Source organism: Anarhichas minor, unplaced genomic scaffold (assembly GCF_050575085.1).
Source record: "Anarhichas minor isolate MPS153535 unplaced genomic scaffold, ASM5057508v1 ptg000046l, whole genome shotgun sequence".
NCBI classification, from domain to species: domain Eukaryota; kingdom Metazoa; phylum Chordata; class Actinopteri; order Perciformes; family Anarhichadidae; genus Anarhichas; species Anarhichas minor.
Genome location: NW_027466492.1, coordinates 1,213,652 through 1,227,001, shown reverse-complemented (window position 1 = coordinate 1,227,001; position 13,350 = coordinate 1,213,652). Strand labels below are relative to the sequence as shown.

General features: G+C 40.5%; 1 protein-coding gene and 1 pseudogene across 3 annotated transcripts; both read right to left on the bottom strand.

Annotated features, from left to right (window-relative positions):
- Positions 1-1,261: 1,261 nt before the first annotated feature.
- On the bottom strand, positions 1,262-1,435 carry LOC142971528 (U2 spliceosomal RNA; annotated as a pseudogene).
- A 1,095-nt stretch (positions 1,436-2,530) lies between these two features.
- Positions 2,531-12,871, bottom strand: LOC142971467 (von Willebrand factor A domain-containing protein 5A-like). Of its 3 annotated transcripts, none has more exons than XM_076112003.1 (21): positions 12,577-12,871; positions 12,094-12,176; positions 11,569-11,771; positions 11,264-11,486; positions 10,249-10,424; positions 10,056-10,170; positions 9,744-9,892; positions 9,565-9,653; positions 9,314-9,458; positions 8,910-8,989; positions 8,711-8,825; positions 8,421-8,579; positions 8,224-8,327; positions 7,403-7,620; positions 6,980-7,030; positions 6,722-6,781; positions 6,460-6,522; positions 5,416-5,469; positions 4,739-4,887; positions 4,414-4,537; positions 2,531-4,298 (listed from the first exon to the last, which is right to left on the bottom strand). In XM_076112003.1, exons 2-21 carry the CDS (start codon positions 12,134-12,136, stop codon positions 4,219-4,221), a joined length of 2,400 nt encoding a protein of 799 aa, XP_075968118.1. In that variant the 5' UTR covers positions 12,137-12,176; positions 12,577-12,871; the 3' UTR covers positions 2,531-4,218. The 3 variants fall into 3 exon arrangements, with proteins under 3 accessions (XP_075968118.1, XP_075968117.1, XP_075968119.1); XM_076112002.1 differs by having other exon boundaries at positions 4,739-4,899; positions 12,577-12,867; XM_076112004.1 differs by lacking the exon at positions 6,722-6,781 and having other exon boundaries at positions 4,739-4,899; positions 12,577-12,867.
- Between the last annotated feature and the right edge of the window lie 479 nt (positions 12,872-13,350).

Sequence of the window (13,350 nt, the reverse complement as noted above, 5' to 3'; positions counted from 1 at the left end):
AATGCAGTCTCGATACAAAACAGGTTTTACAGCTGTTTCTAAGGTTCCTATATTTGAGGATAAATCGGTACCGGTTGAGGGCAGGAGGTGATTGATCTTGTCTCTAATAGTTTGAATATTATTATTTAAGAAGTTCATGAAGCCATTACTACTGAGGTGTATAGGAATACACGGCTCAGCCTGGCTACAGTGCTGAAGAGAAACCTGGGGTTGTTCTTATTGTTCTGTATTAATGAGTTATAGGCTGCCTGGCATCACGGAGGGCCTTCTTATATCTTTTAAGACCGTCATACCAAACTAACCGAGATTCTTCCAAACTGGTTGAACACATATCTTTTCAAGTTTTCATCTGGCTACCACCACCGGGTATAACTCACTTCACTTCTCTTATTACGTTATGTAAAAATGAAAAAAATAGAACGTCACATGTTGCTATCGGCCCTTCATTTATTTGATTTATTTCCACAATATGTACTTTAGGTAGTCACATCTGTGATGTGTCCAGCTGGTACACAAGGATGACTGGGCCATGGTCCAGGGCCGGTCGTGGAGGTTCTGCAATACCAGGTCGATGCGTGGAGTGGACGGAGCAAGCCCCTATTCCAGGGGTGTCAAACTCATTTTCACTCTGGGCCACATCAGCATCGCGGTCGCCCTCAAAGGGCCGGTTGTAAATGTAAGACTGTGTAAATGTAACTACTCACTAACATATTGTTAAATAACTCTCTCTGCATTTGATTATTGTTTATTCAAGTGTAAAAATATTGTACATGCAGTTATATGAATGTAAAAATATATTTAAGCACATTTCTGTTATTATAACTTAAATCCTTTTAATTTAGGGTTAAGAAACCCACATTACTCTATCAAAGATCAAACTATTAAAGAAAATATCAAAGACAAATATCAAACACAAGTTATTACAATAACTTTGTTCAATGCTTAAAATCCTTTCAAGGGTGCGTTTGCACAATCCCACTTGAAGTATTTCATGTGTTTTAAAGCCACGTTTAAAGTAGTCTTCAATGTACTCACAATACATTTCCATGTCAAGTGTACAGTAACCAGCCAAAGAGCTGCTTCTGTGTGTTTAAGTATCTCGTCATTTTGACTTCTATCTCATAATTTCGACTTTCTATCTCATAATTTCGACTATGGGGATAGTTTCATTATCAAGTCTAACTTTAAATTATTATTAATTATTATTATTATTATTATTATATATTTTTTTATCTGACGGATTCGCGGGCCACATAAAATGACGTGGCGGGCCGGATCCGGCCCGCGGGCCGTATGTTTGACACCCCTAACCTATTCCATCTCCCTATTCCAAAAATCAATTTAATATATGGTCCCCGGGTAGGGGACGTATCAGATATGAAACTGATAAGAACAGATACTACACTTGATCTTAGCCAAAAGGCCGAGAAGCGATGCCGTGATACGGTCGGATGTGAGGACGTGATTTGCTGAGCAGTTAATCTCAAACTATGATCTCATTTGCAGCCACGTTACAAACAGTTGCAGCACAAAAAGAGACATTGAACCAATGTCGTAAAGTGTAGTGAATGTTTCATGAAGAATAATGTGTTTTTTATGGTCCGGTGATGAAGTACACAACAAGAACTAAAGAGCTCCGGTAGACTCTCGTGGAGAACAGAGCCGACTGCAGGATTCAACCCTAAACTGACCATGTGAGCCACAACAGAGTTTATCATGTTAACTATGAACTACACAATAACAGCATTCTCTTCTCCACATGCTGACTGTCCGTCTTATTAACAACAGAACCACCGTGACTGGGATTTAATATGTTACAGCATCATATGTGTGAGGATATATTAATAACATCACAGGAACTTATTATGCTTAGCAGAAAGAGATGCAATAGTTACTAATCCCAATTTATATAACAGTCGTGACCTGGTTCACAGACGTCAACATCAAACCTTTTGATTAACTTATACAATCAATCCTCCTCCTCCACCAACTATCTCCCTGAGCCAGGTTATTAGTTTATTATTTCACACGTTATCAGCGTGTACGCAGTCCCCCACTACCACAAATGATGCAGTCGAGATTTCTACATTTGAGGAGTTCGCAGTTGCGGAAAGCTTCAGTGTGTAAACACTTCAATGACTTCGACTGTAACTCCTCAGACATGCCTAGCGTATGAGGTGCGCTTGATTCATGACAAAGCATGGGGTGGAGATAGTAGGCTATTGCACTGTTACAGTACTGATCTTAGCCCATTTGCTGAGTTTTTTATTTGTTTTGAAGAAGAAATGATTTATTGACAGAAGTCAACCCCATATTTGTCGTTTCATTTAGATAAAAAGTTACATTGTAAGCATTTTAATGGCAGCACCAAATTGAGGCTAATTGGCATGCCTATTAAGAATGATGGGATATGCATATTTGTATTGAGTGCAGTTGTAGGCTTAGTAGATTCCTGTGTACAGTATTCAGCATAGAATATGAACAGAAAAGCAGAGGAACATGGTTGAGCTTTTCAGAGAGAAACTCTGTGTCAAAGAGGAGAGAGACCATCAATAGTTTATCATTTGCAGTACATTGAAATTTGTAACACATATTAATCATCATCATTTTACGTCGTCACTGACAGCTGTATTGTCACATATAAAATGTTACTCAGACACAGGGAGGGATTTCCACCCCATCAGTTACAGATACTGGATAATTAGAGGCTAGTACTTTAGTATTAACCTATTTTTACAGTTCAGTAAACCCTCTTCTGCTCTGAGCCTATTTTTAGGCCTCTGCTCGAAAATTGCATACCCATACTAAAAAGACTGTAATTCTCTAACTACAAGGTCTTTGAATAATTGTGATGTTATAATAAAGGTAACACTTGTGAGATTTGGTCAGATGTGTAAAATCAGTGTATATGTTACTGGTTAAGAGTAAATGAAGATGGCACACAGCTCAAATTGAAAAGTTTCAGGTTCGCCTGAAAAGAAAGCACAACATGTCAGCAGTCTCTATGCAAATATTTGCTTTGATAGAGTGAAGCATAAAAAAGTTAGAGAGGTTTTAGTACAGAGAGGTCACGCGAGGTCAAGCTAAATTGTCATTTTGGAACCAGCTGTTCCAGCTGTTCCATTGTACTTTTATATACTATATAACTATATATTTCACTTGTTTTATCACTAATAGTGTTCAATCTATCCAAATACAGCAGTTTGGCATCATTTTGACAGCCTGAATCCTCTCTGAGCCTGTTTCTGTCTGTCATCCATGGGATTTTCTTGTCTGAATTTCAGTTTCCTTGTGTGTATGTGGGCCTTTCTCAGCCTATGATTGGTCAATTTCAGACTATGACACCTCGTTCGACGCGTCAGAGTCTCAGGAATGAATTGGGCATAACGTGGGCTTGATTGACAGAATCGTTAGCCAGTAAAAATCAAAACCGCGACGCTCCTCGCCCTGCGTAAAATTCAATTCACCAAAAGTCAAATTCCTTCCCACAAGCTTGGTTAACCCCCCTTTCTCCAGGAAATAGATGAGAAGCAGACAGGATATACGTAGCAACAGTGTATTTAGCCGGGAAACGAGGAATTATGCCGTACCTTTCATGATTCAGCGTAAAGGTGAGGTGCTGCTAAGATTTATTTCCGGTGAAGCGGTTTGTTGTTCTGGCGTTTGTTTGCTCACAGCTCTGTACTGGTTTCACGGAGAGAAATTCTGAAGATATCTCTGGATTCTGTGTCGAATTGTCTTGCTTTCTGATACCTCGGTTGTCACGGTTGTTTTGGTAGCTCGGAGCGGAGTGTGCAGCTCGCCGAGTCATGGCGAAAAATACGTGATATTGTGGTTAATCTTCTAGTTGATTATATTAGTTGTGTAGAATTGTGTTTGGAGTTTGTAAAAATGGCTTAGATGATAGTATTACCCAGACCTATTTAATTTAATCTGGTATATAACATGTATACATGCATTATATTGGCTCTCGATATGTGCATTTTTTCGACGACATGTGCTACCTTAAGCTCGAAGACCCCAAATTTGGGGGCCTCGTGCATAACAGGTTTTAAGTGCATGTCAATCCATCTCTATGGAGTTGGGCAAGAAAAGAATGATTGTATGATGAAATGTAAATGGTGTAAAGAGTTTCATGTTGAAGAAAAGAAAAAGGTTATGGAATAAATCTGCTTCCGTGTACCAGTCCGGAAGGAAAAGTGCACTTTCATGAAAACATCAGATCCCCAGGGCGTCTTTCTGCACGTTGCAACCCAACAGAGCATTTCCTGCTTCCACACACTCTGTCACACAGGATGCTGAAAAAAACAAATACGAAATAAGGCTTCAGAAGAGGAGATTGAATTGCTGATTTTAAAGAGCACACATTGTAAAAAACAACAACGGATTAACACTTAATATTATGCTTTTTACCTTTCTGAGCTCGGAGCCATGACAGAGCCTTCATAGCCAGAAGCTCCCACTCTTCCTGAGCATCCATCTTGAAACCATGAAGCCAGATCAGAGCCAGAATGGTGGCCCACACTTCCTGGTTCACCTAATTCACCAAATCAAAGAATACAAAACAAAATCAAAAAGAACAAAGAAGATATAGCACAAAGGGAAAAATCTGACTTCCTAACAACGTAATAACTTCTGAAAAATACTTTCAAATGGAAACAAACCTTCAATAAGTTAAATTTCCCATTAAAAATAAGTCCCTTATTAATCTATGTTGTTGTATTTGACAGTAACCCACCGACGCAGGCTTGGGCCTTTCCACCTCCTCACTGGTCTTTCCCAGTGCAGCAGCCAGAGCTGGGTCCAGCACCCAGCAGCCAGCCGCCTTCTGGAGGGAGACCAGCTGCAGCAAAGGGTCTCTGGGTGGCTGTTTGGGCAAGCGGCTTTCTGAGGAGAAAGCTGAAAGATCACAGTGAGAAGATAAAAATGATCTCTGTGGCTTATTGGACTGATACGTATTTAGAACAATCATTATAGTTTTGTCTTTTTTCTTATTGTTTTCCTATTTGATACTGACGTATAGATACCAGTATATTACAGGAAAGAAATATGAGTGAACTGAAACGTGACATGCTAAACTGGAAAACACTGACTCACATTTCTCTTTCCAAATAATATTGTTGCTTCTTATTTGGAATCGGTCTTCACCTTTCATCATTACCTGCTAATTAGCTAATTAGCTATAAACAAAAAATACAGCTGACGAGCTGATGTCATTAGTTTTGCAAGTATTTGGTCATTAATCAAAGTATTGGTCAAATAAAAAGTTTGACTTGATGAAAGCACTGGATTTAAAGTCCGAAAATCACCAAACGTATTACATTTCATCCTGAGGGAGACATGAATGTGTGTACCAAATGACATGGTGATAACCCAACAGTTGTTAGCAGGTGTATCTTCAGTAACCTTACTTACCATTTAAGCTACATGGAACGTCACCAGCATCAAATGTGGTTCCCTTGTCCATCGCTTAAAGAGAAAAGGAGACGTAGAACATTACACAAAGACAACAACAGTAAATACAAGGAAGGGACTTAAATTGTGAGACGCAGAAATTCTCAAAGTATAAACCACTGCACCAGAAACCGGGGCAGAGTACAAAGAAAAGAAACAATTTAAATCATTATTAGTAGTAGTATTAGTATAAAAGGAAACACAAGAGCCACATTGGTCATTTTGGTGAAATATTCCTTCATTATTATTTATTCCTCTCAGCAGTCTGCCTATAAGTTGTTTTCATAATAAGTCCACTGGCCGCGGTCATCGCCATGCAGCAACGTGTCCCCCAATGGCATGTCTCTTTAATGTGGGACAATGACAACTCTAGAAGGATCTTAAAACAAGGTAACGAAGAAGGTTCTGCTGCTTAAAGGAAGCTCTCAATAAATGTGAGCAGCAACGAGGAATCTGCTGAGAGTCCTGGGCAATTATATGTTGCTTATGTCCAGGACTGCCAGAACTCCTACATACAGTAGTTCATGCTGTTTGCTCCGTGTCTATCCATGTACTGTCTTTATAGGAATACACAGTACTGTGTGTGAAAATCACAGTTACCTTGTGTACATTTAGTACTAAAATAGCTGGGAACAGCAAAGTCACAAGGTAGATTAGGGTCAGCTTTGAGGTTAAAAAGATAAAGAAAACTATATAAATGTTTACAGTGTTAAGAAAAAGAAAAATACGAGTGGAGCACAAGCATGCCTCCATGAAAACACACAACAGTTCAAACTTCCTAACTTGCTGCGCGATGCAATCGCATGTCTCTTACGTCAATGACTACCAAAGCACACTGGAGCCAAAACAACTCGTACTTTACATTCACTTTATCACATTACATCTACAAATAAGCAGGCAGAGCAATTCTGCCAGAGACATGTTTTTGTTGTTGTTGTTTTGTTCCCATCCATTTAGTCTATTTGGAGAAATAACTCAGATTCAGCTTTGGAGATGTTTACTTACTATCCATCACAGGAGCAGCACTGGACATCGGACCACGCCGACGCATATTACAGCTCTTCTTCTCTTTGAGGTAAAGAAAAGTATGAGGTCAAGATATGAGCCAAGACAATAACTAAACCAAAAATATCAACAAAACTACTGGTTTCTGAGCTTATTAAGACGACTAACAACAAGCAGTTAAAATAGTTCAAAATATCTCAGAAGTGTAGAAATACACAGATATGTGTTCCACTCCGATTCAGCTTTGGAGATTTTTACTTACGAGCCATCACAGGAACACCACAGGACGTTGGATCAGGCCGGGGCATACAGCCCCTCATCTCTTTGAGGTAAAGAAAAGTATGAGGTCAAGATATGAGCCAAGACAATAAATAACAACAAATATCAACAAAACTACTGGTTTCTGAGCTCATTACGACGAATAACAACAAGCAGTTAAAATAGTTCAAAATATCTCAGAAGTGTAGAAATACACAGATATGTGTTCCACTCCGATTCAGCTTTGGAGATTTTTACTTACGAGCCATCACAGGAACACCACAGGACATCGGCATACGACAGCCCATCATCCCTTTGAGATAAAGAAAAGTATGAGGTCAGGATATGAGCCAAGACAATAGCTAAACAAAAAATATCAACAAAACTATTGGTTTCTGAGCTTATTAAGACGACTAACAACAAGCAGTTAAAATAGTTCAAAATATGTCAACAGTTGAACTTCTTACATACAAACAAATGTGCACTCGCAAACACACTGTGAGCACGAAACAAATGCTCGCTCTCATCTCCGAAACAAATGAAAACAGTGATTTGTAGATGATCAGTGATGTTATTAATGTTAAAGCACTACATCACCATGCTTCTCTACATTATCATTCATGGTCAGCCAGTATCTAGTAAGTAGAAGGTAACTTCAGTTTTTAACTTTCTTGGAAACACTTACTGGGTGTTGGAACATTTCTGCGCACCAGAGGTCCTTGAATAGCTTCGCTGTTGTCTTTGTTGACAGCAATGAAGGCAGTGAAGGCACTGCTCACTCCTGATTGGACACTGAGCTCCACCACCTTCTTCTTCACTCCATCTTCCTCTCCTTTACGCTCTCTCTCCTCCATCTCCAGCGAGCGAATCAGAGTCCGAGCAGCCAACCTGTGGACTGTTAATCTGCAGAGAGGAGAGATACGTTAACACATCTACACACAGATGTTTATAATAAACATACTCATTACTTATTTTAGGGTTCATGTATTGTAGAGAAATAGCACGAAGCACTTTAACGATATTGCTGTGCCACAGGGATTCTCAGGGTTTCTCTCATCGCCACAGTTTGCATGCTTCCATTTGCAAGTTGACGTGTTTTATATATTTTTATGCAGCATTCTTGATTTTATTTGAATATAACCGAAACCATCTTGGGAAATGTTGGAAACCTATTATGTTATGAACAGTTACCTGATGTTTCATGTGACTTCAGATGCTTTGCAAAGTATTACACGCATAACAGGTATTGATTTAGGAAAGAAAAGGAATTCATTGTCTAGTCTCTTGTAGCGTATTTTTGGACTAAATGATGACATTTAAAGCCATTCTCCACATTGTGTGTGTCAGCCGCTGAGCAGGTCTTTAATGCCATGTATCAGTGCAATATTTGTTGATTAAATAGTGTCATGTTTCTCACCTCTTGCTACAGTTTTATTTGATCTAAATAATTAAAATAAACTCAACATTTGTAAGGGCAGGACCCAATACATAACAGTGCTGTTTTACCCAGTGTCCTCAGCAGGTTTGAGACTGAAGTGAAGCTGGTTCTGAGAGGGATGACCTGCCAGACTGTACTTCACCATCACACAGCCCTCTGAGGCCTCTGAACTCTGAGAAAGCATCACAGAGTTAGAAACCATTCATAGCATCATAGAGAAATCTAACCAGAAAGTAAGTTCACTATCAGATGTTACTGCTCCTACCTGTCCAGTGAGCTGGGCATAAACCAGTGACCTTTGACCCTGGAACAGTGCTGTGATTGGTGGAGAGAGAACAGTGACAGAAACTCCCTTTGGCAAATCCCACTTGACTGAGATGTCCACCACAGCTGGTTGCAGAGCAAATCGCAGCGACTGCATCACCTGATGAGTAAAAACAATTTACAGAAAGTTGGGAGAGGCACTGAATAAATGTATTCATTTACATTTCTTATTGTGTCGTCTGTCCTAATTGCATTTTTAATAAAATTGATACTGAGGCTGTGATGTCTTACTTTGGGTTGCATCCTGTCCGTCCCTGTGATGAACTGAGCGTGACCTCCTCCTTCCTTGGCCAACCCGTTGATGAGAGCAGAGCTGGCCCCTTCCCCAATCCCAAAAGAGAAACACCTGCAATACAGTAGTTCTGTTTTTAACACACACAACATCTGAACATGGGACTTTTGCAAATTGTGCGGGTTTTTGTTGCGTCACCTGTGGGAACCTGAATTGTGCTTCACCAGATTGATGACTTCTTTTGTGTTCCCCACCGCTCCGTCAGTAAAGACAAATAGCTAGGGAGGAGAGTTTACACATCACTCTGAGTTACATAACATCACACAGAACAAACATGCAGCATGTGTTGAGTCATCCAAGTATCTTTCTGAGAGCTGTGTTAGATTGCTGTTTCAGTAACACAAGTGCTGTTAATGGTACTTTCTAAAGAACAAGGTGTGGTAAGAATGAACCTGTTAGTAGGAGGTTCTCACTGAATGATATGATACTATTACCTACAAGAGATATTGGTACAACCTGTTGAACACGTATGTGTGTGTGTGTGTGTGTGTGTGTGTGTGTGTGTGTGTGTGTGTGTGTGTGTGTGTGTGTGTGTATATTACTTGTCTAGGTTGATTGGGAATGCAGGGCTGGCTGTAAATATGTTTGAGGGGCTTCAGGATCTCTGTTCCTCCCAGATTAGCCTTCATCTCCTCAACACTTTTCAGAGCCTCGTCCATGGTCTTCTGGTTGTACTCTACACTCTTACTGCCACCAGAAACACATGAATGAACTCATGGAGCAATGAACAACAAGTGACAATACAGGCGATAACAACATTTGTTGGACTGAGTGACCTGAGGGAGTGACTTACGGGAAGATGTGTTTGTAGCTGGACCCAAAACTGTAGATGTTGAAATAGCAGCCTAGTGGTACGCTCTTCAACAGGAGCAGCAGAGTATCCTTAAGGGAGGAGAGAGAAGATAGTGACGGTCACTGTGTGAGAGAGACACGATGAATGGTTCTATGATAGAAATAACACATCATTAGTACCGTGGCACTCTTTATACGTGCACCACTCATACTGCCAGATCGATCCAATAAGAAGACAAACTCTCCACATGAAGCGACTGAAGACATCACAGCCGGGGGGAACTCAGGGTACAGGCTCAGCATCACTACTGGATCACCCATCAGAGTGCCTGAAACACAGAGAAGAGAACACACATCTGGCTTTTTATCATTTATTCCAACATATATAACTCAGCTATTTAAATATCTAAATACTTACATTTAACTCATTGCATCAGTCTGAATGCAATGACCTTTTTTTATTTGCAAACACCTTCACTAACGGTCACTCACCAGGCTGGGAAGAGGCCTGTCCTGCCTCCACCACAGCAGTGGGCTGGTGGGCGTCTTTGTAATAAATCAGCAGTTCAACATCTCTGTCAAACTTGTGTCCTGCAGCCAACTTGACCTGCAGTTGACAAAACACACTCATGAATATAAATATCGTGATATATCCTCTAACAATCATCACTAGAACTCTACCTACCGTGGCCTGGGTTTGCTCTGTGTTGAGGTACTGGAGAGGGTCCAGGGGACAGCTGGACTCTACTTTAGAGACGGGACGAGGAGAGGACACTCGGGCAGAGAAAGACAGACTGTAGGGCACCAGAGAGGCTGGAACAGAGGTCACCTGAACGTTGCCACCTTCACTACCACCACTCCCTGTTAACAAGGTCAAAATGTTCAGACATGGAGCACCATCGTAGCCTTTGTTGCACATCATACATTCTCTCTCCTCCTGTTTCCTGTCAAACTGTCCAATAAAAGGTGGAAATGCAGGAAATAAAAAATCTTTAAAAAAGGAAATGCTTTAATCACAGCAGTGAGGAAGTAGAGGGATGAACATATCCAACATAAATAATAGTTACTAGTACAACTAGCTAGCTGCTCCGTGTCTAAATGCTAACGGTAATATGCTTATAATGGCAATGCTAATATACTTCCATTTAGCAGGTATAATGTTTACCATTTTAACCATCCAAGTGTTGTTTGTTAGCATGCTTACATTTGGTGACTAAATGGTCACCAACACCAGGTACAGCTAAGGCTGATGGGAATGTCAATTGTTGTGCAGGTATTTGGTCATAAACCTGAAAGATGTGACTTGCTGCTGACGACAGAGAAATAGAGTGAAGGGGACACAATTATCTGTTCCAAATTTCATATCAATTCTTCATCAATAGTTGAGATATTTCAGGGGAACAAAGCGATTGAATGACGAACATTTTATTCCCTTGTGCCATGCTGCTAGCAAGGATATCATTATGAATATTCAGCCCTTTGTTTTCCATCTTTTCCAGACAAAAGGATGTTTGTATGTAAACAGCGGTAGTCAGTGTGAACACACCATTTCCACTTCAGCCCTCTTTCAAAATACTGAAGTTTTTAAAAAGCAGCTCTTCAGGACAATACTTCTGTCGTCACAATGACTGATGCAATAAACCCCTCTGTATGGACAGGTGTGGTGCGCTCCTGATGAAGCTGTTGGCTGGTTTTCCTACCCTGAGGTTGGTAGCGAGGGTTGAGCACAGCAGGCAGACAAAACCTCAGCCCTTCATCAGCCTGCACAGCCAGCTCAGTGACGTACTCCAGCCTGATGGAGGCGCTCTCTCCTGGAGGCAGACTGCCCACACTCAGAGAGAATATATCTGGACTCTGCTCACTCTCCTCCAACATGAAGGCCTGCTGACCGGAGCTCAAAGCATCGTCATACTCCTCACGAGCCTAAAATACAGATGACACATGTGAGCAACGTTTACTGTGTTTTAAAGCTCCTTTGTGAGTAAGTCTTTAGTGTCCAGCTCACCTCCTTTTTCTCCTTCACCTCAGCTACAATGTGTGTCTGTCCAATCTTAGCACTGAAATGACAGACAGCAGCATCTCCAGGCAGAGGGAAGACAAAAACAGCCTCTAGTGGTTTGTCCTCCTTGTTCTCATAGTTCAGAGTGGAGACCACTGTAGCCACATGGTCCCTCACCTCCAGCTCCACCTCCACGCTCTTCAGAGGAACTGAGCGGGAAACAGAAGGACACGCAATGAACACAGACCGTGTGAAAACGTCTTTGTGTTTTGTGGGTGACAATACTTGTGAATGGTTGAGGGTACGTAAATAAAGTCCCTGAATTGCTACATTTAATCATTCACCTCTTGAATAAATGTGTAACTTGTGTATTCAGTTTTAGAGATGTTTGTAAAAGCCACTTCCTGCCATGAGGCTCAAACACAAACCTTTACATAGACGAACATACACAAGCAAATGTATTCACACACACCACAATCATTCTTGCACATGATGTATGAATTGTTTATGTTTTTTCAAACAGGGCTGTACCTGGTTCCTTATTTGTATTGAGCAGACCACAGCAGTTCACCATCGTGCCTGTTCAACAGGTTACACCGTCAAGGAAGCTAAAGCTGTACAAAAATAATAATGATAATGGAAAAGGAAATCAAACTCTGTTATGCCAACATTTACACACAGTCTAATTAGCTACATGCAAGCACAATATGATTGTTCATATGATGAGTTCTAACTTAGCTGGTATGTGTAACCTACATAAAAACCTGTAGCCTCTACATGTTTTTTTTCATTTATTTTTTAAACCAGTGTTTTGTTCAATCTCTCCCAGGAATTATGGATCATTACTGTAAATGGAGAGTCTGCATAAAACATGAAGTAGAACGATAACAGGAGGACTGAAACAACAATGTGTATAAAAGCAGCATTTTGGTCACCTGATGTATGTGTGTACACTTGGTTTAACATAACATGAATTTATAATCCAATCATTGAAACAATACATATGGTGCCTACCTCAGGAGTAAGTGTCCTCTGCTGCACTAAGCGTCCAGATATCAAATACGGAAGGCTTCTGGTTGTGCAGTCAAACCCAGGCCACGCCTACAGCTTAAGCAGGTGGGGTTTTCCCGTCACGAGCCACATAACCCTTAACAAAACATACTCAGGAATGCTGCTCGGCATGACGTCACCTGCACAGCAGTGGACGGCAGACCGGTTGCGTATGTTTTCGTCTTGAAATGGGTTATAGTTAGTTACCAATAAAACCCCCAAACAAACCTGTTTGGCTCTTATTTTGTTGTGTACGGTTTCTCACATGTGCGCATGCGCAGTCTGATCTGCAGTGTTTCTTCACATTGAATACACATCCCTCATATCTGTGTTTCATGGGAAGTCAGGTAATGGTTTAAATATTTTGAGAAACAAATGTTAATATTACAAGAATAAAAATCTACTAACAGAAAAACACTTTTGATAAGGCATAAATGTCACTACTGTGTGTTATTGTCCACACAAATGTAAACCTCACCAACTCTGACAAACCACAGGCTATAGATCCACTTCATCATAAACAGTCAAACCAGCAGTGTTATTTGAGCTAGTGAGCCATAACTACACCAACTTGTAAATTGTAAGCAACCAACTCAAATCTTAAATCAAATGCAGCTCAATATTTCATCAGTACTGTCTCACAGGTGTGGAGCAGCTGATGACATTATCCTTATCGGTTGTAGAAATATAACATCAACTTGTATCAAAGAATTTGCACAACAGAGTGCCAATAGTTTC

What these genes read in the sequence shown, in the direction of transcription:
- LOC142971467 (XM_076112002.1), bottom strand. Translation starts at nt 12,136, where the DNA reads ATGGTGAACTGCTGTGGTCTGCTCAATACAAATAAGGAACCAG. An exon ending in TGCTGCTCCTGTGATGGATA is followed by an intron (nt 5,470 to 6,459) that starts GTAAGTAAACAT and finishes TTTCTCTTTAAG; the next exon opens with CGATGGACAAGGGAACCACA. An exon ending in ATGGCTCCGAGCTCAGAAAG is followed by an intron (nt 4,299 to 4,413) that starts GTAAAAAGCATA and finishes TGTTTTTTTCAG; the next exon opens with CATCCTGTGTGACAGAGTGT.